The 23,759-nt window shown below is 38.8% G+C and overlaps 1 protein-coding gene across 1 annotated transcript in view; it reads left to right on the top strand.

Annotated features, from left to right (window-relative positions):
* The window catches only part of PRTG (protogenin), a 93,301-nt gene that overhangs the window by 20,373 nt on the left and 49,169 nt on the right, over positions 1–23,759 (top strand). The window contains 6 exon segments of the mRNA XM_074601380.1: positions 16,175–16,319; positions 17,323–17,456; positions 17,759–17,896; positions 19,063–19,221; positions 19,830–19,989; positions 20,628–20,875. Coding sequence (XP_074457481.1) covers positions 16,175–16,319; positions 17,323–17,456; positions 17,759–17,896; positions 19,063–19,221; positions 19,830–19,989; positions 20,628–20,875 — 984 coding nt within the window.

Here is a 23,759-nt window from a genome sequence, read left to right as displayed (position 1 = left end):
GTGAGGAAAGGCACAGTGGTGGGCGGCGCAGCAGAGGAATGTGTGGGGCCCCACTCCTGTCCTGGGATGCGCTCTGCGGTGCTTCCTCTGATTGATGAGCTGGGCAGGGTGAGGTGAAGAGCGGGTATTGCATTCTACTTAGGGTCTTGTTTTATTTTACCAGGAATAGCATTTATTTATTTTTAAAGGTACCTGACTGATAAATAGAGGTTTTACCCTTCAGCTGGCATCTGCAGTGAAATTCATTGATTGGAATGGGGCAGCTTTAGCGCTTCAGTGCTGGAGGCTCTTGTTGCACAGTGCTGAAATTGTCTTCTCTGTGTTGCACTGAGTGATTATTAAATTGTCATTGTTCTTTTTGGGGTTGTTCTTTGAGGAACCTTAGAACTGTAGCAGTCAATCTTTACTTTTCTATTTCTGTTTTTCTTTGGTGTTTTTTTTCTTTTGTTTTGCTTGGGTGTGGTTTTTTGTGGATGCCAAATTAGCATAGTTGTGAAGGGATACATTTTTTATTGCACAATCCTGCTTGTGTTCTGATCCTTCTCTTCATGTTGTAAAGTGCAAAACTGTGCTGGATATTCCCCATGCAACAGTTGGGCTATTAAGCAGAACTAATTCTTCACAGAATGGCAGCAACTCCAAAGAAAGGCATCTGTAGGATTAAGCATAGATACTAGAAGGCAATCACTTGGCAAACTGCTGAAGGAAAGCAGTCCTTGCAAAGGAGAAAGTGGTGTGTTCTTTCTCCTGAATGCATGCAGCCACACAAGTAGAACAGCTTTGAAGCTGGTTAATGTGGCTTCCTGTGTGCCTTTTCTGTACTATTTTCTACATTTCTTGTCTGCAGAAGAGCAGAGGGGAATTCCTTGATAAGTGCATTAGCATTTATTGTGCACTTCTGTGGCCACACACTGTTGCCTGGATGCTAGATAGACTGAGAAGGGAAAACCCCAGCTGGGATGCCTTCAAAAGTGAAAAGATCAAATCTATCATGCTTGTTCACATGCTTCAGTTGGGTATGTCAGTTACACCATTAATAAGCTGTTGAATGTATAGAATCATATATTTCTAAGCCTCAATCTTTTATTTCCTTTAAAACAGTGCTAATGATAACTCCTGAGGTGATATGTGTGCTTGGTTTCATTGGGAAGGGTGGTAATGATATATTTTTTGCCACTTATTAAATGGCTGAGGTCTGATAAGACAGTATGTGTGGTTATGTGAATAGCTTACACATAGCTGCAAGAGGTAGCAAGTGCTGTTGTTGCAATATCATTAGCTGCTTTGACCAAGGTAAAATAGAAAGATTTGGGTGTATTATCCTGTACTTTCTTCCTCCAGTGATTGGGAATTTTGATGCATGCCCCTGCATTGCAATTCTCCTGGGCCATCCTCTCAGTGTTGCTCTAAGAGCACCTGATGGGCCAGAGAACAAAGAGTAAAATAAGGCGCTCGTGGGTTGGTAGTTTGTCAGTTAGGATCCTCCTGATATTTTCTCTAGCACATTGGTGCTGTCTAGGATCCCATTTATTGTCACATTTATGTTAATATGTCATGAATAACAAGCTGTGTGTCTGTTCCAGTGGTCTGAAAAAATGAAGAGGAAACTGTACAGTCTAATCACCCTGTCAAATTGTATTTTTCTGTTCCTGCGTGCGTGTTTCTGCATTTAAGAGAACTTTTTGAAGGGTGATTATCTACTTCTGAGGAGCCTGTTTTCTTTAACTGTTTTAATGTTTTTTTCTTAACATACAGCAGTGATGCTAATTATAAACTCTTTCTGTTGCTATAACACTTTCCAAAATTTACAGTGAATGTATGTTGCCTATTTAGCAAAAGGAAAGAGCATATTTCATAAAATACAATATATCCTGAGATGAAGTGATTGCTTTTTCCTTGAAAAAATGGATCAGTATCATAGAACTCCTGGTGTATTGTGATGTTTATTATAATAATTTTGAATTCACAGTTTTACCTAAGAAGGAGAGCATAGACAGCCAACGACATGTTTAAATGTTGAGAGTCTAATGTGCAATTTGATGTATCCTGTGCCCAGAAAACTAACATGTACAGGGCTGAAAGCTTCTGAGACAATGGCAGTGATAGGGCTTGCTTCTGCCTTCGGTGGTGTCCATGTGTGTAGGAAGGGGCTGCATTTCCAAAACTGCCTCGCCAAAGGGAGGCTGTCCCAGAACCACATTCTTTTTTCCTCTGGAGCTGCCAAAGATGATACTTGGTCTTTGAGACCCTGTCTCCAGACCTTGTACTTCTGAAGAGCTCTTGCAAGAGGGGAAGAAAGTTTTGGTTTGTTTTTAATGAAAACAAAAACAAACTTGGGAAAGTCAGGACATACAAGGAAAAGACTATTCTCAGTTCTTCCTGGGCGGAGTAATTTTTCCTTATCTTGTCAGGTTTCTTCTCCTTTCTTGTCAGCTGTCTTCAATATGCATCCATTTGAGTCCTCCTTTCCTCTTGACTTTCTGCGTTGGGATCTATCAGAAAATCTCTCACAATAGCTTCCATTCTGTATGTAGAGAGGACAATATACTTTTCTACTTTCTGAGGATACTGTGAGAAAGAAGGAATAAGAGGATACTGTAGGAAAGAAAGAATAAATTAAAAACCTAAATAATAAGAAAGAATAAAATAAAAACCTGGCCCAAAATAGTCTACTTGACTTCCAAGTTTTCAGAAAGAGAAAACACTGCATATGAAACCTCAGACTAGTCTTAATTTTGAGAAGCTGCTGGTGAAAACTGTCTCTGTGTGTGTGTGTGTGTCTGTCTGTGTGTGGCCAGAAACACTTTTACAGAATCTAGTCCCAACCCAAACGGTGGAGAGCTTAGTGATCTTTGGTGGACATATTCAGGCTTGGTTATTCCTGTACAGCGTTTTTTAAAGTGATCATTTGTCAGCCACTGAATTAGGAGCTTTAAAGAAAGGAGCAGAGGGACCTGAAAGTGTTAGAGGAAACAAATGAGATTGCAGCTGACATCTCCAAGGGAACTTTTGTTCAAGGGTGCTCAGGCTGTTGACCTCTTTGCTTCTCCATTTCATTGCCTTTATAGCATTCTTCAGTACCAGAAAAGTGGTGGCTTGTTTGTGACTGGGCAAATGCTACCTTTCTCTTTTTTCTTTTTTTTTTCCTCTTTTTTATTTTTTTCCTCTTTTTTCTTTTTTTTTCCTCTTTTTTCTTTTTTTTTCCTCTTTTTTTCTTTTTTTCCTCTTTTTTCTTTTTTTTCCTCTTTTTTCTTTTTTTTTCCTCTTTTTTTCCTCTTTTTTCTTTTTTTTTCCTCTTTTTTCTTTTTTTTTCTTTTTTTTTTTCTCTTTTGGTAGGGGAGGCAATCATGGACATTGCTGTGCAAAGATTTTAATGCACAAAGAAATAGTTTTGTGTTGTATTTTAAAAATGTGGGTTTTATATATGAAGCTAATGATTTATTTCCTTTTCTCCCTTCTTATCAGAGATTGGAGAGTAATTCCTAGTGATCTGCATCTTAGTTTGGAAATCATCATCTAAAAATTACATTTCTAGATATCTGTCAGCAGGTTGGCAAAAATATGAGAGAGGAAAGGAAAAATTAAAACTTACTGTTGTTTCTCCCTTTTTTCATTCCTTTCTCTATTGTACATCCTTCTCTTTGTTTAGTTTTAATGGTGTAACTAAGTATATGGTAGGCTAGAGTAGATGTTTTTGCAATAAGGTGACCATAAGTTGTAGCAGAGCAGACTGTTTCCCAGGTGTAATTGACTGGTGGTTTGTTGGAGGCAAAACTGCACTAAGCTCTGCAAAGGAGCTCACCTGGTAGCTTGGCAGTCAGGGCCCTGGAGAAGATTTGTCCAGACCAGAGCAGAGGTAATGAATTAAGAACAGCAGAAAGGGCAGATGGCCCAAATCCTCACTCATTACCTTATCTGGGGTCTCCTTGGTATTTATCAGTGAAAGCTTTCTGTAATTACCCCTATGTGAAGAGCAGTATCTGGTCCCTCCAAAACTCAAAATGTGATTTTTGAAAGGGTCTCGCAGACTAATGCCTCAGAAAGATTTGTTCCTTGCCTACAACCTGCCAATACTATTCTGTGAACTGAAACGTGGGGAGCACATGGTGTGAAGGATCAGTGTTGTCTATAGGGAATGTGAAATTTCATGGCCAAACCCAGCTCATTCTTTGTGCTTAAATGTCTTTCACACTGTAAAATGGGGTTTCTAATCTTGTTAGTTTTTTGCAATATTACCTTTTTACTTTTGTTTATTGTTTAGGTTTGTGTTTTTAGTTGAGTATTGGCATATTTTGCATTTATTTATTTAAGAAAAAAAAAGATCTTTGTAACAAGTAGTAAAAGAAACCAGAACAACTCCCTTGCCTTCCAGCCTTCCTTCTTCCCTCCTTCTGATCCCAACAAAGCAATACATGTCAGAGTTCTGGAGTAATACATACACCATCTAGAGAACTGAGGAGGCAGGAGGCACAGTATTTTCTTAATAAAGGGTCTCTTATCTCTCTAAGGTAAGGCCCTGACTCAAAGCCTATTGAAATCAAGGGTGAGGCTCTTACTGGTCAACAGGTTGGAAAAAATGAAGAAATATGTATCAGCAGTCTTAAACGCCTGCTCTCAAACTCTCTGCATTTGTGAACATGAAGTGCATGGATGCCAATAAGCTATGCCAGTACCTCCCAAAATGTCATCTCATTTTGATAAAATCTATTCTTTGGCATAGGAAAAAAAAATGGTAGAAAGGGAAGAGGAACTCAAGTTTTAGTGCTAAGCTCTAGTGACTCCTAAAAATGCAGCTCTGTAGTTTCTCACTCTGCAGGGTTTTCCAAAGCATCAGAATAATAATGATCACTGTAGCATATGATTGTATTCTGAACAAGCTGTAATTCCAGTCCACCTTCTTTAAAATGTTAAAATGCCTGCTAGGAGATTCTAAAATCTTTGGGATAGACAGATTAATAGGTGTCCCATATCAATTATTGATGATGTCAAATCAATGCAGCAGTTTCAGTCTCATTTAACCTCCCTATTATTTAATTGTAATGCTCCAAGGTAATTGCCTGAGACTAGGCTCCTTTTTCAATACAATTCTGAACTATCGTCTTCAAAACTTGCTGCTATGGTGTTCATACTATAACGATCTAAGAATTTCTTAATATTGCTAAAGTCACAGAGGAACATTTCTTTATAATTTTGTTTTCACTTTAGGAAGAGAAAATTGGTGTTTTAGGTTTATCCTAGAAATACGTTTAACTCAAGAAATATCTGTTAAAATACACAGTGTAATCTGTTTCACAAATAGCATGGTGATAGGCTAAATGTTATCCTGCTTGCTGATATTTCCAGTATACACAGCAGGCTGTGGGATTTTGTTCTACATGTTCCTGAACAATGTAGAGAGAGTTTATTAAAAAGAGGGACCACTATTTACACTATTTCCTTCTTTTAAGGACATTTCCCTGCCACTTGGAGTGATTATAGAGGCGTTTTTCAAAACTACTCATGAGGAAAACCTGATTTTTCTGTGGTATTGACAGTATAGATTTAGGGCTAGATGCACAGTTAGATTTTTCTGTTGAATTTTCATCCTGCTAGCACAGTAGTTCTGCAGATCCATGAGCTTTTTGTCTTGTGAAAATACTCTGCTAGCTGTTGAGCTGCATGCTCAGATGTTTCTGGAGAAAGGTATTAACAAAGAATCTGAAAAGTACAGAAATATTTCTGTATGTAGAAATACTAACTTAGGTGCCAAGCCTTGCTTTGTAGCAATGTTAGTAGTAAAAAATGTACACCTGACTATAAGGGCTTTTAAACTGACAGGATACTGTGGTTTGAGGAGTCCTTTTATTTATGTAATGCTACTGTTTGCTTGTTTCCGTCTCTCTCATATTTTCTTTTTTCTTTCTGCCTTAAAATACTTATTTTCTGTTATGTAATATCTGATTTAGGTACTTTTTTTTTTTGTCATGTTTGGTGTTCAACCGCTAGGTTTTCCAGGAAAATTATTTTATTTTTCATGTTGGGAAATTAAATGCCATACTCGCTAATGGCAAACTAGCATATTTCTGTAATGTAATTTTAGGTCTATATCCTGTCTTCTTTCTAAGAGTGAGTTCTTAACTAACCAACTTGATAGAACAAAGGAGAGGAAGAAATTAAAGCTAAAATATGAAGCTGGAAAACAAAACAGAAAGGTAAAATGAATACCCTTAAACAGGGATGACCATGTTTCCAGCAATTCAAGCGAATACTGATTTTAAAGTCATGTCTAACAGTTTAGTGTTAGTACCTCATTAAAATCCAGGGATTAATAGCAGGAATCTCATTGTTGCACATTACAAGGATTTAGTTTAATTTGGGGTTAGAGGGTACAAGGTGCCATTCTAGCAAAGCTATACCCAAGGTATCAGTGAGGTGAAGTGGGATGGCCAAAAGACTGTGGTTTCTCTAACTGTACCAGTTACACTATTTATTTTTTTATATAAATATATACAGCTGTACGGATTTAAAAATTGTAATGAACTGGTTCAATAATCTTTTAATAATGTATGTTATCTTTGGAAGTGAAATTGTCTGGAAAAGCTTGTTTGAAATACTAAGAAAGGCAGCTGGAGTTATAGGTCCATGCCGCCTTTCTGGGACTGGAAGTGTGGTTGGGCTCAGGTTAGTTCAAGGACTTTAAAATCTCTGGATACTGATGTTGGAGATTCAACCTGTAAACGAGACTTCCTTGTGTATTAGATAAGGATAATGGGCAATATTCTGCCCTTCACCCCTGCGATGCAGCATGCGCAGGGTGTGTGAGTAGTTGGAACAGGGCTGGTTGTTATTCTCCTTCTTTTCATACTACAGGTGTTTCTGAGCATGCAAGCGAGAAGAACAACCATCTTGAGAGCCCTAATTTATGAATTAATGAATTTGAGGAGAGGCATAGGATGAGAGTATGGACACCACAGTCCCCTCCCTGGTTTTAGATTTTGGGGAGGAGAAGACGATTGGTTGGTTGTTATTGCTATCGGTTGCTTTTTGTTAAGCTATCTCAGCACATTAGTATGTCAATGTGTGGTAGCATTTACTGCCAGGGATTAATACAGAGAAAAAAAATTACAATTTTAAAATCCTAGTGTAAAAAGTTAAGCACCTGATATAGTGTTATCCAGAATTTTCATTATGAGTTCTTAACATCTTGACAGTGATGTCAGCAGCCAATGGCAGAAATTAAAAGTAACAGCTGGCTTTAGGGAAAAAGCCACACTTCCAATTTATCAGAAGAGTCAAATCTCTGGTAATTTACAAGAATGCCATTTACCAGTATGTTGTTTGAATTACAATCTCTTCTTCTTTAGTCTTTTATAAAAACAGTCACCATGAACTGACAATTCTCCTTTGTGCCTGAAAGAGCCAAATGTGTTCTGGATGATACCACTTCCTCTTACAGATGGAACTCAGTTCTGTCTCAAACTCAGTTGTTCACCTTAAATAATAGCCATTAAGAGGAGGAAAATATCTGTACGATGAGTGAAACTGAAGGAATCGAAAGTCTTTGTAGATGCTTGCATTTATGAGCTAAGCTACCAGAGGTCCATAGTTCAGAAGCAAATCTTTCTGATGCCTGGAGTGGTCAAGACTGGAGGACTAATGGTTGGGTCCCAAGTTAACACACACTGTTGCATTTCAAAGAAAAGCAAGGTAAGATAAAATCAAGTCTGATCCTCGGAGTTAGAGAAGGACCAATTAAAGGAGTGTGCTTTGCAAGATGCAAAATTCAACAAGTAGTCTCTTCCTCTGTTGTGTGTATGTGCGTGTTTTGGTTTTTTTTAATACTTTGTCTTTGGTTTTCTTCCAATTACATTGGATTTCATCCAGCTCGATGAAGAGGATGTCAGATGGTTTGTTCCTCAAATGTTTAGTTCATAATTATATGAAGACATGTTCTTTGGTATGGTGCTGCTGTCTTCATCTGGTCACAGTATATCAGTAAAATTAAATTTCCTCTTGATCTTGTCTCCTGCTGCTGCAGCTGTAGCAATGCCTCCACTGTGACAACAGTAGATTGTTGTCTGATTGCTTTCCAGAATGACTTAAAATTTCGGATGGACTTGCACTTACTTGCAGAGTAAGTACTTTTTCTGTGTAAGTGGTCCAATTAACTACAGTAATCCGAACAGGGACTTCAACATAGTTAACTTCAACATAGTTATAATACTTCTTTCACTTTATTCTTCTCTTTTTCTATTTTTTTAAATTTTATTTTCTTTCAGCAGAGGAAATTTATTGGCTGGGTAAAATCAGGCTGACACCTTGCAAATTTTCTCTTGCAGTCTTGGTCCTACTGATGTCCCCACTGACTCACAACACTGCAGGTTCTGAGTTTTTGCAGAGCAGGCAGTACCAGTGATGTGGTTACCTGAATTGTCCATGGTGTTTCGCTGAAAACAGATATAATTTGGACCAAATGAAGTCAACAGGAATCTGTAAGGAAAAGCTGAGCATTGTAATCTCTTTCATCAACTCTAGTGCCTATGTTCAGTATGGTAATCCCGCTGCATAATACATGCATTAATGAAGAGAAACTTGGGGGGGGAGAGAACCTGAAGGAAGGAAAGAAGGAAAAATCCAACTTCCTTGTTAATGGATTTAAGATTGTTGTGAATGGAATACATGCAGAAGACAGCATTTGCTTGTAATTGAGCAAATGTAGAAAAATTGTAGTCCATGTGCCAAGAAATTCACAATTTAAGTAGGAAAAAAGAGACAATAAAGAGACTCAGACAGGAGACTACAAGGAAATTATACTGGTCTACATGTTCTGCCTTGCTCTAGCAGTGTAACGGTTACTGAAATCTTTTTGAGTGCATCATGACATTGTAAGGACAGGTTAGATCAAGAACCTTAAAGCAGTCCCTGCTAGAATGTAGTGTTCTCTGATGCTCATACTTTATATGAGCATATCTGCTATTTTATATTCATATTTAGTGGTAACTGAAGATGTTCAGAGTCAATTGGAAGATTCTCGGTAATTTGGTGACTTAATTGTGAGGATATTATATTGCCTTTAAATAGTGATGCAAAGGAGATGTTTTTCTCGTGTCTGTAATATAAGTTACCATTTAAATCAGACCTTGAATGACCTAGAAGCAGCAAGTTCCTAACCCCTTGCGTAAAATACATGTCCTCTGAGATGACATTTACAGACTATGTGCTTCTGCATGAATTGATGTATAAACTGCTTCCTTAGCAGCTTACTAAACACAGGGCTTTTTAAATGCCTCAAGAGCTGTCATCTACCTGCGTCCTAGAAATCCTGTTTTATGAGACTTTGCAGGTATCTGGAGAGATTCTCCTTGTGTATCTAGGGTTCCGTACTAAAGTATGGAACCCTAAACCTATCGTGTGCAAACCTCATGAAGTTCAACAAGGCCAAGTGCAAGGTCCTGCACGTGGGTCAGGGGAATCCCAAGCACAAATACAGGCTAGGCGGAGAATGGATTGAGAGCAGCCCTAAGGAGAGGGACTTGGGGGTGTTGATGGATGAGAAGCTCAACACGAGCCAGCAATGTGCCCTCGCAGTGCGGAAAGCCAACAGCATCCTGGGCTGCATCCCTGGCAGTGTGGCCAGCAGGGCGAGGGAGGAGATTCTGCCCCTCTGCTCTGGGGAGACCCCACCTGCAGTGCTGCCTGCAGCTCTGGGGCCACCAACATGAGAAGGACATGGACCTGTTGGAGCGGGGCCAGAGGAGGGCCGTGAAGATGATCAGAGGGCTGGAGCCCCTCTGCTGTGAGGACAGGCTGAGAGAGTTGGGGTTGTTCAGCCTGGAGAAGAGAAGGCTCTGGGGAGACCTTACAGCAGCTTTACATTATCTGAAGGATGCCTATAAGGGAACTGGAGAGGGGCTTTTTACAAGGGCGTGCGGTGATAGGATGAGGGGTAATGGCCTCAAACTGGAAGAGGGGAGATTTAGATTTGATATTAGGAAGAAATGTTTCACTGTGAGGGTGGTGAGACACTGGCCCAGGTTGCCCAGAGAAGCTGTGGCTGCCCCATCCCTGGAGGTGTTCAAGGCCAGGCTGGATGGGGCTTGGAGCAGCCTGGTCTAGTGGGAGGTGTCCCTGCCCAGGGTAGGGGGTTGGCACTAGATGATCTTCAAGGTCCCTTCTAACCCAAACCATACTGTAATACTATGATTCTATGATCATTGTATGTTGTATGCCAAAATTGGCTTTATGATTTTTTTTTTAATTAAAATTATTAATTTTAAATTGAAGCACAACAGGTTATAACCTGCTTCATAATTTAAAAAAAAAGCCAATAATATTTTACTTTGAAAGATTTGGATTTCCCCATGTACTTTGAATTTGTTCTCTTTGCACACATGTCCCTCTAAAAAAGCAATACTCTCTTGTAGACTGCAGCCTATATGGATTAAAGATAGTCAGGTTTGTTTTGGACTGAACCGTTTAGGTTTGTGTTGCTGTAACACTTATCTTCAGTTCAACTTATTTTCAAATCATGAATACATCATTCAAAAAAGTAGGATGATGTTTTGTTTTTAAAAATCAGTAGGGCTGTCCTCCTCTTTCGAAGGTGGTTGAAGAGCTGTTGAGGCATCAGAGACTCCCTCCTGTACCTGTTGATCATCTTGTCACTTTTTTCCGTGAAATAAGTTTATTGACTCACTTAGCTTGAAAAGAATGGAGGTGTGGAAGGATACGGATCAAGCTATTGAAATGCATCAGCTGTTGAATAGTAAGTGTACAGACCATTGTCCGGGAGTAGTGGTCCCAGGTAAGGCCGAGGGTGGCACTCCTCAGGGGATTGGTGTCTGACTGACACAATACCAAGGGGTGCTGCTGGCACTGCCCCTGTGTTAGATACCCTTTTGTTTATGTACTAGCTTCATTATCTTATCTCCACAGATTTTAGGGCCTATCGATGTAAAACATATTGATAAAGCTCTGAAGAGCAAAGAAGAATGAAAGAGAAGGTGGAAGGGGAAGGCGGAAGGCTGGAAAACTGAAGAGCCTCTTCATACAAATCTACTCTGAATTGTCTTTTTGCTTGGGGGCGGGGGGAACAAAAGCATTAGTAGATTCTGGATGTTTCGGAAGGACAAAATTATTTTCTTTCTGAAAGGATCTTTACTGTAGCATTTGGTATGAGGAAAGTGGCAGGACCAGTGTCACTGCCCCAGGACAGGTAGGTGACAGCCCAGGCTCCCCTCTTGCTGGCGGTTGTATCACCTCCCTTACTTGCCTGGTCCTTGCTAATACATTTCCCTTTAGCAACCTCACCTGAACTTCCCCTTCTAGAGCTAAAGCCTCTTCCTGCTTTTTGTCTTCTTACTGATTAATGAGAGTCATTGCTCCCTGTCCTCTCTAATATCTTCTTTGTATATTTGTAAGACTGTCACTTCTCTCTTCAGTTTTCTTTCCCAGGGCTAATCAGGTCCCAGGTCTTAATCTTTTCTTACTGGTCAGGATCTCTTTTCTCCTGGAATCTCTCATTCTTATGCCTCACATCTTAAAAATAATAATTCTAGGTCAAACAACACTTTGTTAAAATTTTAAGGCTGAATGTAAGATAACACTGTGCTTGTGGTAGCACATACAGAATGCCCTTTCACAGTAATCCCTTTTCACTTACAGTTATGAGAAACTTTACCCATATTGCTTCATTTGTGTGACATTCACCTCTGAACTGTGTCTACTAAGTAGAACACGAGCTCCCAAATATTTTATTTAATTTTTACTAGCATCTCCTGGGAAAATCAGCAAACATCCACCCATTAGATCACTTGACGGCAGCTCCAGCTCTTGTTGAATTTTTAAACCCTGCTTCAGAGACAGAGAGCATCACGAAAACTAGATCAAAAGGAGAAAATTCATTATTAAATTTATCATGTGCTGTTCTGAAATGCATTTCTTTGGAAAAAGCCATAGCTTTTCTTTAACATGCAAGTTTATTTTTCTCAAATGAAACCTCTTCAACTGAGAATTTAAAAAAAAAAAAAGAAAGAAAAAGATTCTTGGTTTCATTTGAAGGGTTAGGGCTATTGTGTAATTCTCAGTAGCATTAACACATAAGTTCTGCAAATGGCATTATGCACTTTTGTTCTTTCCACCTGAGCAGTTCATCTTTCTGAGTGGCCGTTGTCTCTTGAGAAACACTGAAGTGGTCGGTGTCATGTGCTGGAGAGTTTCTGGCTATTTGCTGCATTCTGGTTACATGAAACCCAATTCTGTGCTACTGTTTCAGTTCAGAGAGTAATTTCAGTTGAGGGGCTTTATCTCCCATTCTTTCAGTTTCTGTATTACACAGTTGCAGTCCAGTCTGGGGCTAGTGTCAGCTGTGGTGAAACCAGCAAGCTTTAGCAATGATGAACATGTAGGTTGTTGGAATTTCTTTTGCTCCTTAAGAAAGCTCGTTCAGAAAATCACTTAATGCCACAAAGGGTGCGAGTAGAAAGTGCAGCATTTAAGGGAAAAAGTCACCTGGACTTGTGTTTGAATAAGCTTCAGGACTTCATTTCAGGAGTGAATGGAGTGGGTGTGTGTTGTGTTTCTTTCTTGTTTGTTTGTTTCTCTCTCTCTTTTTTTTTTCTTTTAATTTAAGTGAGTGAAGGACTGCTGCTGTATTTGAACAAAAAGGTGTGAGGGATGAGCTTCTTACGGTTTACTTTTTAGTACCTTAATAGTTAAGGCTATGTAAACCTGTTTAGGTACACAAATTATTTTTTTCATGCAGGCAGAATAGTATTCAATCTGTGTGTGGTGAAGGAGACACCAGCAGTGTTTCTCTAATATTTAATCAGTGTATGACAGCAAGTAATCATTTGGATTTTGAGTCTATGGATATTTGCCTGGATACCAGAACTGAACTCTGATTTCTCTCTGCATAGGTAACTTTATTGGACAAAACTGTGTTTTATACCATCAAAGATATTCATACTCAAAAGTAACTATACAAACACATGTTCCCATCACATAAATTGCAGGAGTTTATAAAAGTAAATACAGTTTCTAGCTATTGTTTTCTTCTTCTGTAAGCAGCATTTGGTATCTTGCAAGTTAAAAAGGGTGGGAGCATCAGGTTCTTGGAGCAACATTAATTGTTTTCTTTTGGCTATAAATCTGGGAACAAAATGATTAAATAGACTGGAGAAGAGGGGGAAACTCAAATAAAAAGGCACTTACATTTATTGCATTTTGCAGGGTTGTTTTCAGGAACAACGTATGTCTCTCGAGACTTTGTTTCTTATCCATTTTATAGAGCTCTGGCCTCTTAACAGCACTGCTTTAATGACTTTTTCTTGGGGTTCTGAGTTGGTATCAACGCTTGCCATGAAAACAAGCCTGTTACAAAGAGGTCAGGTTTCACGAGACAGCAATAGACTTGTAAAAACAGATTTTACTGGAACAAATAAAGTCAGAATTAAGAAGAAACCAGAGATTTGCGTAAAGAAACAAGATACAGAAGGGGCAAGTACTGAGATAAACTGATAAACAGTGTATAAATTTAGATGAGAGATAAGTGGGGATTTTTTGTTTCTAAAACCACATTTAGTGACATTAATGAGTTTTTCTGAAGATTTTGCGCAGTTCTCTGGAGTTCTGACTTTTGCTGTCTTTAAAGATTGATTTTCTGAGGAAATGCGTTGTTCCTGCTCAGGAGGAAAAAATATTCTTTAAATATCAGCTTCAATTAACAACTTGCATTGGATTTTCTAACTAGTATAGCTGAATCTGTTCTTGCTTGCTATCATGATGGCATTTTGTGTTCTGTGAAATACTAATGTTCCTCAGTTTCTTTTGTCGTTCTTGAGAGTATCACTTCTGTCTTTAATCTTCAGCTGTAATGTACCGGATGCATGGAAATAATTCTTTTTATATACATAAATGAAAACTGAATATTGTGTTTCTGTTGTCTCAATCTGTCCCTTTAAATAATAGTGCTGATGTAAGAAAATTCTGGGTGTGATTTTTATAGTTTCTATGGAGATGAAACTTCTAAAAGGCGTGCAAGAGCTTTGCTTCGATAAGGCTGGCTTTCTGCCGTGTTAAAATGGTCCTTTCTTATACCGCTGGCTGTGTGGTGCAGCCGTGCTACATGATGGTCTGAAACTCGAGTTACGTTGATTTGTGTTGTTCTTATTGTCTATGCCTTCATTACATTCCTAGAGCTTTTATTTTAAAGCTAAGGAGGCTTGCCTGGTTTGCTACATTGTACTTTCAGTAAATAAATGAAGAATGCAAAGCACTACGTTTTCTGTTAGAAAATCTGTTAGGAACAGCACTAGGGAAATAGTATTCTGACTCCAGGTGAACACGTTTTCTGTGTAGGAAGGAGTTAGAACGGAGAAGGAGGGATGGGAGGAAGTAAGACAACCCTGGATGCCTTTTTTTTTTTTCCTCTTTTTTTTCACCACTCTCTTCTGTGGTGGAAAACTACGGGAGAGTTGGACTGCATGAAATTAATCAGAAAGCAAATCCAGAAAGTTTCAGAGTTTCAGGAACAACCTGCTGTATGTGTAGGTGATTTGACTTGCACTGAGTCTGTCTGTTCTGTGAAGCTGAACTTCTGTAGGTAGGCAAAGAACTATTAAGTCTCTTTTTTCTTCTGATGATTCTTTAGCAAGCAAAAGAAAATCTGTTTAAGGAGAGAACTATTTTCCTGTCTTCCCTCAACAGGCTTTAAATGTAAGACTTGTGTTGTAACATTTTTATGCAAGTTGTGGGGTTTTTTTGTTTTATCTTGGACCTGGTACTGCTCATAAATGAAACAAAGAACAAAAAGTGGAACGTAGGGAACTGTGTTAAATTCTGCTGGTGAGAGAGGCTAGCTCTGTCTGCAGTGAAGGTGGGTAGGGAGCAGGCTGCAGAGTGTGCTGGGGCTGTGGGGACCCGCTGCCAAAAGCACCGGACTGGTTGTAAAAATGGATGCTAGCAGCATCTCTGCTTGTGTACTGGGCATATGAATCACATTTGAGGTGCCAGACCTAGTTTCCAACAGCCATGGTGTTTGCATCATGTGGCCACAACTGCTTTCAGGTGATTTTGCTGTACAAGGTGGTTCGGTTGTCTTGTTAATCACAGTCTTGGAGAGGTCTGTTCACAAAGCTGTTTTCTATATAATTTATACAAGATTTATGTTTCTATATAACTTATACATGAGTAGAAATTTATTTGAAATCTGATTTTTTTAAAAAACAAATCAGTACCATTGAGTTTATGCAGAGGTTGTTCCCTGCGCAGTCATGGGGGGTGGGAATGTGTGTGGAATTATTTGAGTTGCAAGTTATCCAAAAAGAGTTGCCTCTGAAGAGTTGTTCTTTCTGTTAATTATGTTGTAAGTAGCAGTAAATGGAGCAATTAATTAGAGGGGCTTGTATTCCTTTCCCTTTGGCTTTTATTTTCTGAGCAAAGAAATCCAACTACTGATCAATTTCTTAGGTGTCTGTTATCTGGAAGGTATTTATTGATCTGCCACTTCAATTGTCTCAGTTTTGTGAACTCCTTAAGTTGTAAATGCTTGAAATTATATTGGTGCTTTATGCATCAGACATCCTCTCAGTGACTGCTCGGACTGTTGGGATGAAAGTGTTCTTACATGATTAAACTTATTTTGAGATCTTTGGTTTTGATTTCTTTTTCTTATCAAACATGAACTTGTACAATTATATAAATGCTTTTACTACAGTGAGTATTATTAAAGGACTAAAATATGACTGTCAGGGACCAAATGTTGTTTTGGAAATTCTCTAGCGCAGTCAGATTTTTATTTTTTTTTTTTTTTTATGTATAGTGGGGTGGTCAGTCGCAAAAGAGTTGAACTGACATGAACTTCAGTAGTTTAATAATTGATGTGCTTTCCAGCAGCATGCCAGTCAATTTCTATGCTTAATTCTGTTTGAGAGTGTCATCTTCATTGTCATTGAAACATTTTTGTACCAAATTAGGTTAAACCAAAGTTATTTTAAGTAAATCTTCAACCGATGAAACCATGCTATTGAGCAAAGCTGACAGGGTAATTAGACCTATCTTTCTTTGCATGTGGAAAAGACTGCTATTAGAAGTATTTCTGGGTATTTTTGCAAGTTGATCTATGATCTGGAGTTTGGTTTAGAGAGGAATTTTTCCTCTCTTTAGCCCTTTAAATTCAATGTTCTCTTACTTTTAGCGATTTCTGCATTTGAAGTCCAGCCACTTTCGACTGAGGTCCAAGAAGGTGGAGTAGCTCGATTTGCCTGTAAAATAACAGCAAACCCTCCTGCTACTGTGACATGGGAAGTGAATCGAACAACTTTACCTTTAGTCATGGACAGGTATGTATAGTTACGCATCTTAGCATGTCATTTATTTCCTGTGATAATTTTGAGCCTGCTACAAGAAGAAAATCTGAATACTTGCAATGCCATTAAATAAAAAAGGTTCCATGTGTATTGTATGTCAACTATTAAAATAGCTAGTAATAGTTATGTTGTTAATGAATTTTAAACAGGTGTTATGAGTGCAGACCAGAATCACTCGCTATTGTCTACACAGTAATCATTGACCGATGAATTGTCATTGGAGAATTTTGTATGAAAGCCCTCTTCAGGAATGGCATTTGCTGAGGGATACAGAATAGATGGACTTGGGCTGTGGGAGTGGTTTGAACTAGAGGGTTTGCTTTCACAGAAGAATTGGTGCTGAACCTGTTTTTCTTTAGAGGGCCAATAAAGAATTATATGTACAGAAAATTGAGTTTAAACACTTCATGCTAGGGAAATTTTGCACAGGGGGACTTATCTTGAATTAATAACCTTGAAGCGTACAGCCTGCTCCCTGCTAGGTTCTTTCCCTGTCCAGATTGTATTTGTTGAACCTACTCCCATCCTTCTCGACATGTAACTTTTGTTGAACATGTCTAAGATACCTAGCATGCAAAGGAAGGCAAAAAGCGAAACGTAAAAATTGAAAGCATAGATGGGTTTCTGGGAACCGTATACCAGTTATGCCAGTATATCAGAAATTGCTGCCAAAAATCAGCCAACCTGAATAGTATGAACGTAGTAGCTGGCTAAAGAAGGTTAGGATTGTTGCTTCTGAGGGTGAGAAAGGTCTGCTTGTTGAAAGTAAATTCCTCTGCTCTCATCGTGGTGCTGGGGGAATCTTGCCACTAGTTCAGAAATGTGGGGAGATGAGTCATATATAGAGAATGTTTTTGAGTCACCAGCCTTCTGTTCCCAAGTCAGTGTAGGTTGTTTGTAAATCAAGTAATTAATTCCATGATGGTGTTCATTGGCTGAATGTTTATCCACGTTTCTTTTTTTGTTTCTGTGACAGGATAACTGCTCTACCTACAGGAGTTCTTCAGATCTATGGTGTTGAACAGACGGATGCTGGGAATTATCGCTGTGTTGCCACAACAATAGCCAATAGACGTAAAAGCACTGAGGCAGTGCTGAGTGTTATTCCAGGTACATGTGAGATTTTTTTCAATGGCATTATAGTCTTTTTTACATTATAGCAAAAACACTTACGTGTGTTGAAGAGCTGTAACAGTCCTCCGAATCACTTGCCCAAATAATAATTTTGCTTGCTTGTATCTTGTGGCTAAAATATGTCCAGTGTAAGTTTCCACAATTACTGAAATAGGGCTTTGGTGTAAATTTAATTGTAAGCATCCTTAAAAAAAGTCATGTTTTATTTCCTATTTAATTAAGGTTTTGTTTAATTGTTATCACTTTCTTTGATTATTTTTTTTTCCTCCCCTTCAAAGCCTCAGACTTGAAGCCTTTTCACAAGCCATCTATAATAGCTGGTCCTCAAAACATTACGGCATCTCTTCATCAAACTGTCATACTGGAGTGTGTAGCCACAGGGAATCCAAAGCCAATCATCTCATGGAGCCGGTTAGGTAGGTCTTAAAATTACAGCATGTGACCTTCAGCCTGTGGAGAGGAAGTGAAACTGGAAAGAAAGGATTTCAGCAATTAGGTTGCTGTTCTGAGGCTTCATGTAGTAGGTAATGATTAGTAGGTTAGGGTAGGATAAGTGAAGCACTCTTAGCTGCATACTTCCATACTGCTGTTAAGAAGTTGTGAGGTTTTCTGAGGCTTTAGGCTCCCCAATTCTGCTGTCAATCCTGCACTGCCCCCAGCACCATCTGGGCAAAGTGTTGGGTAAGGTGGTGACCTCCAGGGATCTGTGACTCGGAGTAGAATCAATGGTGAGTTAGTGCAGGTTGGAGTGGTTGCATCCAGTGAAATATTCCTGTAAGTGTTTCTCCCCCTCTTCTTAGAAGCCGCATATGAATGTGATTTGGACCTTGTGTTAGTGAGCCCTTTGGACTATGGATAGGTATAGTCAAACCCCCAATAGTCTGCCTAGAAGGGGAGAAGAGAGGGAATGCAGTAAGAATAATAACATCCATCAGCGCATCCCATTTTTCCATGAAAACTACCTCTGTTTTTATTCTGACGTGTACCTAAATATGAAAGTCAGGACTGTGTCTGTAGAAGCATGAAAAATTTTACATTTTTATTTCTAAAAGTGGGAGAAATAAACATATGTTTCTTGGTTTATTCAATGGCTCTTATAGACAAATAAGTAAGAAAAAAGCTACCTAACAGTCACAGAGCATTTGCTTTGAAAATAAAATAAAATATGTGGTAATCAGATGTACTGATTTTGTCCCCAGCATCATTCAGAAGGAAACAGATGATCTCTGTTTGTAAAGATGTTGTGGATGTTGGTAGCGATGAACCGAATTGTAGTGCAAGGCAACGGGGGAGGCTAACTGGGAAAACGGCATTAGGTTTTTTAGCTGTGACGATAAATTTTAGATACAAACCACTTACCAAGTGGTGAGACCCAGCCATCTGAATGGTTCAGATAACTAGAGTAAAGTGCAAAGCAAATGCAAAATGGAAACCTCTGAAAGCTCATCTGTGATTATCCTTTGCATTTTTTGACTTTTAAAATCTAATCTATGCCATTACTGCCTAAGCAACCCTATTTAGGTAAGTTATTTAGGTGCATTGAACAGCCTTATAACCACACTTCTCCCACTCTCTCAAATAGACCATAAGTCCATTGATGTCTTCAATACCCGTGTCCTTGGAAATGGGAACCTCATGATCTCTGACGTAAAGGTGCAACATGCAGGCGTGTATGTCTGTCGAGCCACCATTCCAGGCACACGAAACTTCACAGTCGCAATGGCAACTCTCACTGTGCTCGGTGAGCCTGCTTTGACTTCCACTGTGTGTTTTAACTTGTGTCCGTCTTGAGCTGTACTATGTACTGTGCTGAATTTTTTTATCTCAAACGTAGCACACCAAGGGCTGTAGGGAGACTGCAGAGATGAAACAGATCACAGTGGCTGCCTTCTTCTGTCTGTTGACTTAGATGAGAAGTGTCAGATACTCAACGTTTGAGTTATAAACTAGCAGTTCATTTGCGCTTGGAGATACCCAGGTGCAATGTTTGCTCTGGGAAGACAAGCTTTCAACACAGGAAAAAAAAATAATCCCATAACCAAGTAGAAATATGTAATATACATGCATGCTTTGTGAGCAGTATGTCGTAGGCTGGAGTTTGATTTTTTTGTATTAATAAATGCATAACAAAAATGTGTAGAAATGTTGCTATCTGTGCAGATAGTATGTGTCTTTAAACAAACGTGCTTTGTTTACATGGAATGTGCTTTCTGCATGGGTGTATGTGTATTTGAGTGGCCTGAGGAGAGAGATTGGTGTGTGGAAAATTCATTATTATTCTGACTGTCCTTGCATTTGTGGGGGCTTGATTTTTATTTTATTTTTCTTCCCCTTGTTACTTACCTGTAGCTCCACCTTCATTTGTGGAATGGCCGGAAAGTTTAACAAGGCCTAGAGCTGGTACTGCTCGTTTTGCTTGTCAGGCAGATGGAAATCCTGCCCCCAAAATTTCATGGTTAAAAAATGGAAGGAGAATACACTCCAATGGTAGAATAAAAATGTACAACAGGTAAGATTACAATTGCTGTATGAGAGCTGTGCTACCTACCAAAGGATAAAATTCCAGTAACTAAATGTAGCCAAGCAAGATAAAACTCAAGTAAACATGAAATCAGACATTAAATGTAGTTATGATATTTCCTTGGCAGAAGGAATGCAGATTAATCAATACCTAAAATCCCCAGCAAAGCTTTTGTGATCACTGCCTTACCTGGGGGGGAAACTGAGGTGATTTCTCCACAGTGTTGCTCTAGATTTACAGTAGTGTAGCAGAGACCAGAATCTTGCTAGCTGTTTGAGGCTCCAGTTAACTACTTCTCTATAGTGAGCAGCTCTTTGATATGAGTTGGTTAAGGTATGACAGTCCTAAGATTGTGCTTTCTGCAGGCGGGAAATAGATTTTCAGGCTTCTTTTCACTGTGCCTGCCTTTGCAGGCAAAAACATAAACATGGCATATTTTGAAAAACACTTCAAGTTGCTAAATTTCACAGCTGCACATCCATTTCTAATAGAAGAGTTTGTGGCATGCAAGTCAATTATACAAAACTCATGAAGCAGAGGCAAACTTAACTGTTTCTGAATTATGTACAGCTGAGTTTACCCATGATGTGAGCTTTTTTCCTCCTTTTTCTTCCTTTTGGATTCAGTAAATTGGTGATTAACCAGATCATTCCTGAAGACGATGCCATTTATCAGTGCATGGCTGAGAATAGCCAGGGATCTATTCTCTCCAGGGCCAGGCTTACTGTAGTTATGTCAGAAGACAGACCCAGTGCACCTTACAATGTCCATGCTGAAACGATGTCAAGCTCAGCGATCCTGCTAGCGTGGGAGAGGCCACTGTATAATTCAGACAAAGTGATTGCATACTCCGTGCATTATATGAAAGCAGAAGGTAAGCAGCTTGATTTAAATGCTGTTTAAGTACTTGTGTGTGGTAAGAACTTGAATATCCTTGCAAAGACTGTCAAATTTGAATGGTTCATAACCAGGGCTGCATCAGAGCATACCAGCATATAAATGGATATTGTAATCAATAGGCATGCCTGGAGAAAAATACTTTTGCCACACCATCTCATTTGTGGCACTGAGTGTTCTTCCAACTCGCCCTTGTCTGATCGCTCCAGTGAGCAGATTTTGAAGCTAGGAATGGGCTTTAAAACCTGGGGCCTCCATACTACTATATGGATTTCCCTCTGTCCTCAGCAGGAGCTTCTACCTACTCTCTTCTCTGTGTGTGCTTGTCAGGGAAGGACAGAGCATACAGAATCCTGAAGGCTTACAGAGTTGAACTTTTCACCACAGACAGCTCTTTTGTCTAGATGCCCAAATTCTAGTGACTTTACTGGCGTTCATATATTTTTGAGTAGAATAATTGATACTTTATTGACTTAATTATCTTATCTTAGAATGAATATTGGCTGAATGGGAAAATCTGCTCTCCTTTCAACCCTTGGTCTCCTATAATGAGAAAAGAATACTCGAACTCTAAAATGTACTGAAATAGCCATGAATGGTTTATCCTTGTCTCTGAAATGATATATCAATTTCTGTATAAAAGGGAATGGATAGTTAGAATAAAAATGAGTAACTAGACATCTTAAAACCCCTTAGTACTGTGTAATTGCTTTAAGTTAAGGTAATTTGTAAGCTGATAGAAAACAGACATTTTTCATAAGCAGGAGTAGTGATTGCCAAGTGACTTGAAAATTTGCTAGGTGCATGGCTTAAACTAAGCTGTGATGCAGCTCTGTTTTCTAGGGGTGGTTTCTTTTTCCATTTCTATTCAGTAAGTGGTTTATTCAAGGACAGGACTGCAGATGCTCAGCTCTGTGCGGAATACCAGTCTGCCATCTGCTAAGCAGAGGACAGGAAGAACAGCTTAATTACTCTAATACTGATGCAGGAATAGCTGCCTTTGCTTTTGCAAGTGGGATATTTCAGGACACAAGAGAATTTTGTCTGAAGGAAGGAAGGAAGGAGTTTTAAAAGATAATGCAGACAAGAGGTGCGGGAAATTACCCCCCACACTTTCAGTCACTGAGGTATTGTGCTCACAACCCCCTCTTAAAGCTAATATGAATAAAGTCACACTAGATAAGTTATCTGGGTAATTGTGTGCCCGGTGCCAGCGTGGAGAGCAGAGACTGAATAACTTCAAAGAAAACTGGAAAACTGTCCTTAGGGAAGTGTGTGTTTGTGCAGGAAATACTCTTGCACAGTAGTGAAAGGAGGTATCTTCTGAAATGTCTTTTCTGCAAAATCATTATGCAATCCCTGCTTCATTTGCTTACTTATCCAAAGGTTATATCTTGTGAAATGTGGTCGTAGCTTGTCTTGGTTTAAAAACCAAAACAAACTCCAAACAAAAGACCAAACCAACCAACCAACCAAAAAAACTCTGATTTATTTGAACTTGCTTTCTCAAATACCCATTTTTTTCATCTTTCCAAACTGTCTTGTGATATTTACTTTATTTAATATAGTGCTGTTGTGCATCCTTTCACATTAGTAAAGAAATACACACAGGTAGCGTGGAGAGGGCTGTATTAAGAGGAGTAATAACAGTGGTGGGAATCAAAATGTAGGTGATTTCCATGTATTTTTTATTTTGGTAACATGATTGGGTAGTACCAGAAGATCTGCATCAGGACACAAAAACACTTTTGTCTTGTTTTGTAGAAAAAATGTTGAGCTTAAAAGGCTAGTGGGCTGCATTTCTGTAAAAATAATTGCTTTCAAGTGATAGCCTGTAAACCTTTCTGAGGATGTTGACCACATATCAGAGGCATTATTAAAAACCTAGAAAATGCCTTTATCAGAAAGTATCCCATCAGCCACCTCTCTGATGTAAATTTAGAAGCAACTGTATTTAAAGAAATGCAAATTAAATATTAAGGAAAATCTTTTGATGACTTTCACACCATACCAGGCCATAGAGGTGCTAACATAGACTGTTCACCTTGTCAACACCTTATTTACTCTGTAAGAATTCTCGATAATTATGTATTAATGTAAATAGTTTGTATTAATTTCTTTCATTATTCCTTTCAGCCTGTCTTTCCCTGGTCCACCCTCACATCCCGTTTCAGACCCATGAAGATTAAAAATTATCCTAGATGTATCTGACTTAATCAGAGTATATCTTGCTTGCTCAAAGCTTCTCATGTGTAACTTTATACATTTGTGTCCATATGTTACTCTTTTTTTTTTTTAAGTTAGGAACCACATTTTTCAGTGTGAGTAAAGAACATTTTATTGCAAAAGAAGAACAGTGCTTGCTAAGTCTCCTAAGTTGTACTGATGCTTATGATTCCATAAACTTTAAACGGAAAGGAAAACTGGATAATACACTAATAATATGCAGTTCTGTAGAGTTTTTTTCTGTAGACTTCACAATGTGGTAGGTGCTTTGAATACAAAAGATACCATCACTCATCATTTAATTTCACAACTCGAGTATTCTGATGTTTCGCTTGTAAAAACAGGCTCAGGTCCTCTTCCCTATTTAAAAAAAAAAAAAGTTAGTGTTTTAATCAAGTTAGTTGAAGAAACTAACAGGTGGGGTTTTGTGTTTTTGTTTTTTGTTTCTTTAAGCAGAATATTTTACATTCAAATCAGGGTCATAGTAGCAAGAAGAATAAGGGTCTGATGAGCGTGCATGTTGGAGTGTGTTAATTCCTTGTTAGTGATTTAGAAAAGGCACAAAGGGAACACTGATTGTGGTGGAAGGCAAGCCTTGTTCTCTATTATGGCTGTTTCATTAGGGCCTCTGCATG

Source organism: Larus michahellis, chromosome 9 (assembly GCF_964199755.1).
Source record: "Larus michahellis chromosome 9, bLarMic1.1, whole genome shotgun sequence".
NCBI classification, from domain to species: domain Eukaryota; kingdom Metazoa; phylum Chordata; class Aves; order Charadriiformes; family Laridae; genus Larus; species Larus michahellis.
This window is presented reverse-complemented; position numbering and strand designations above follow the sequence as displayed.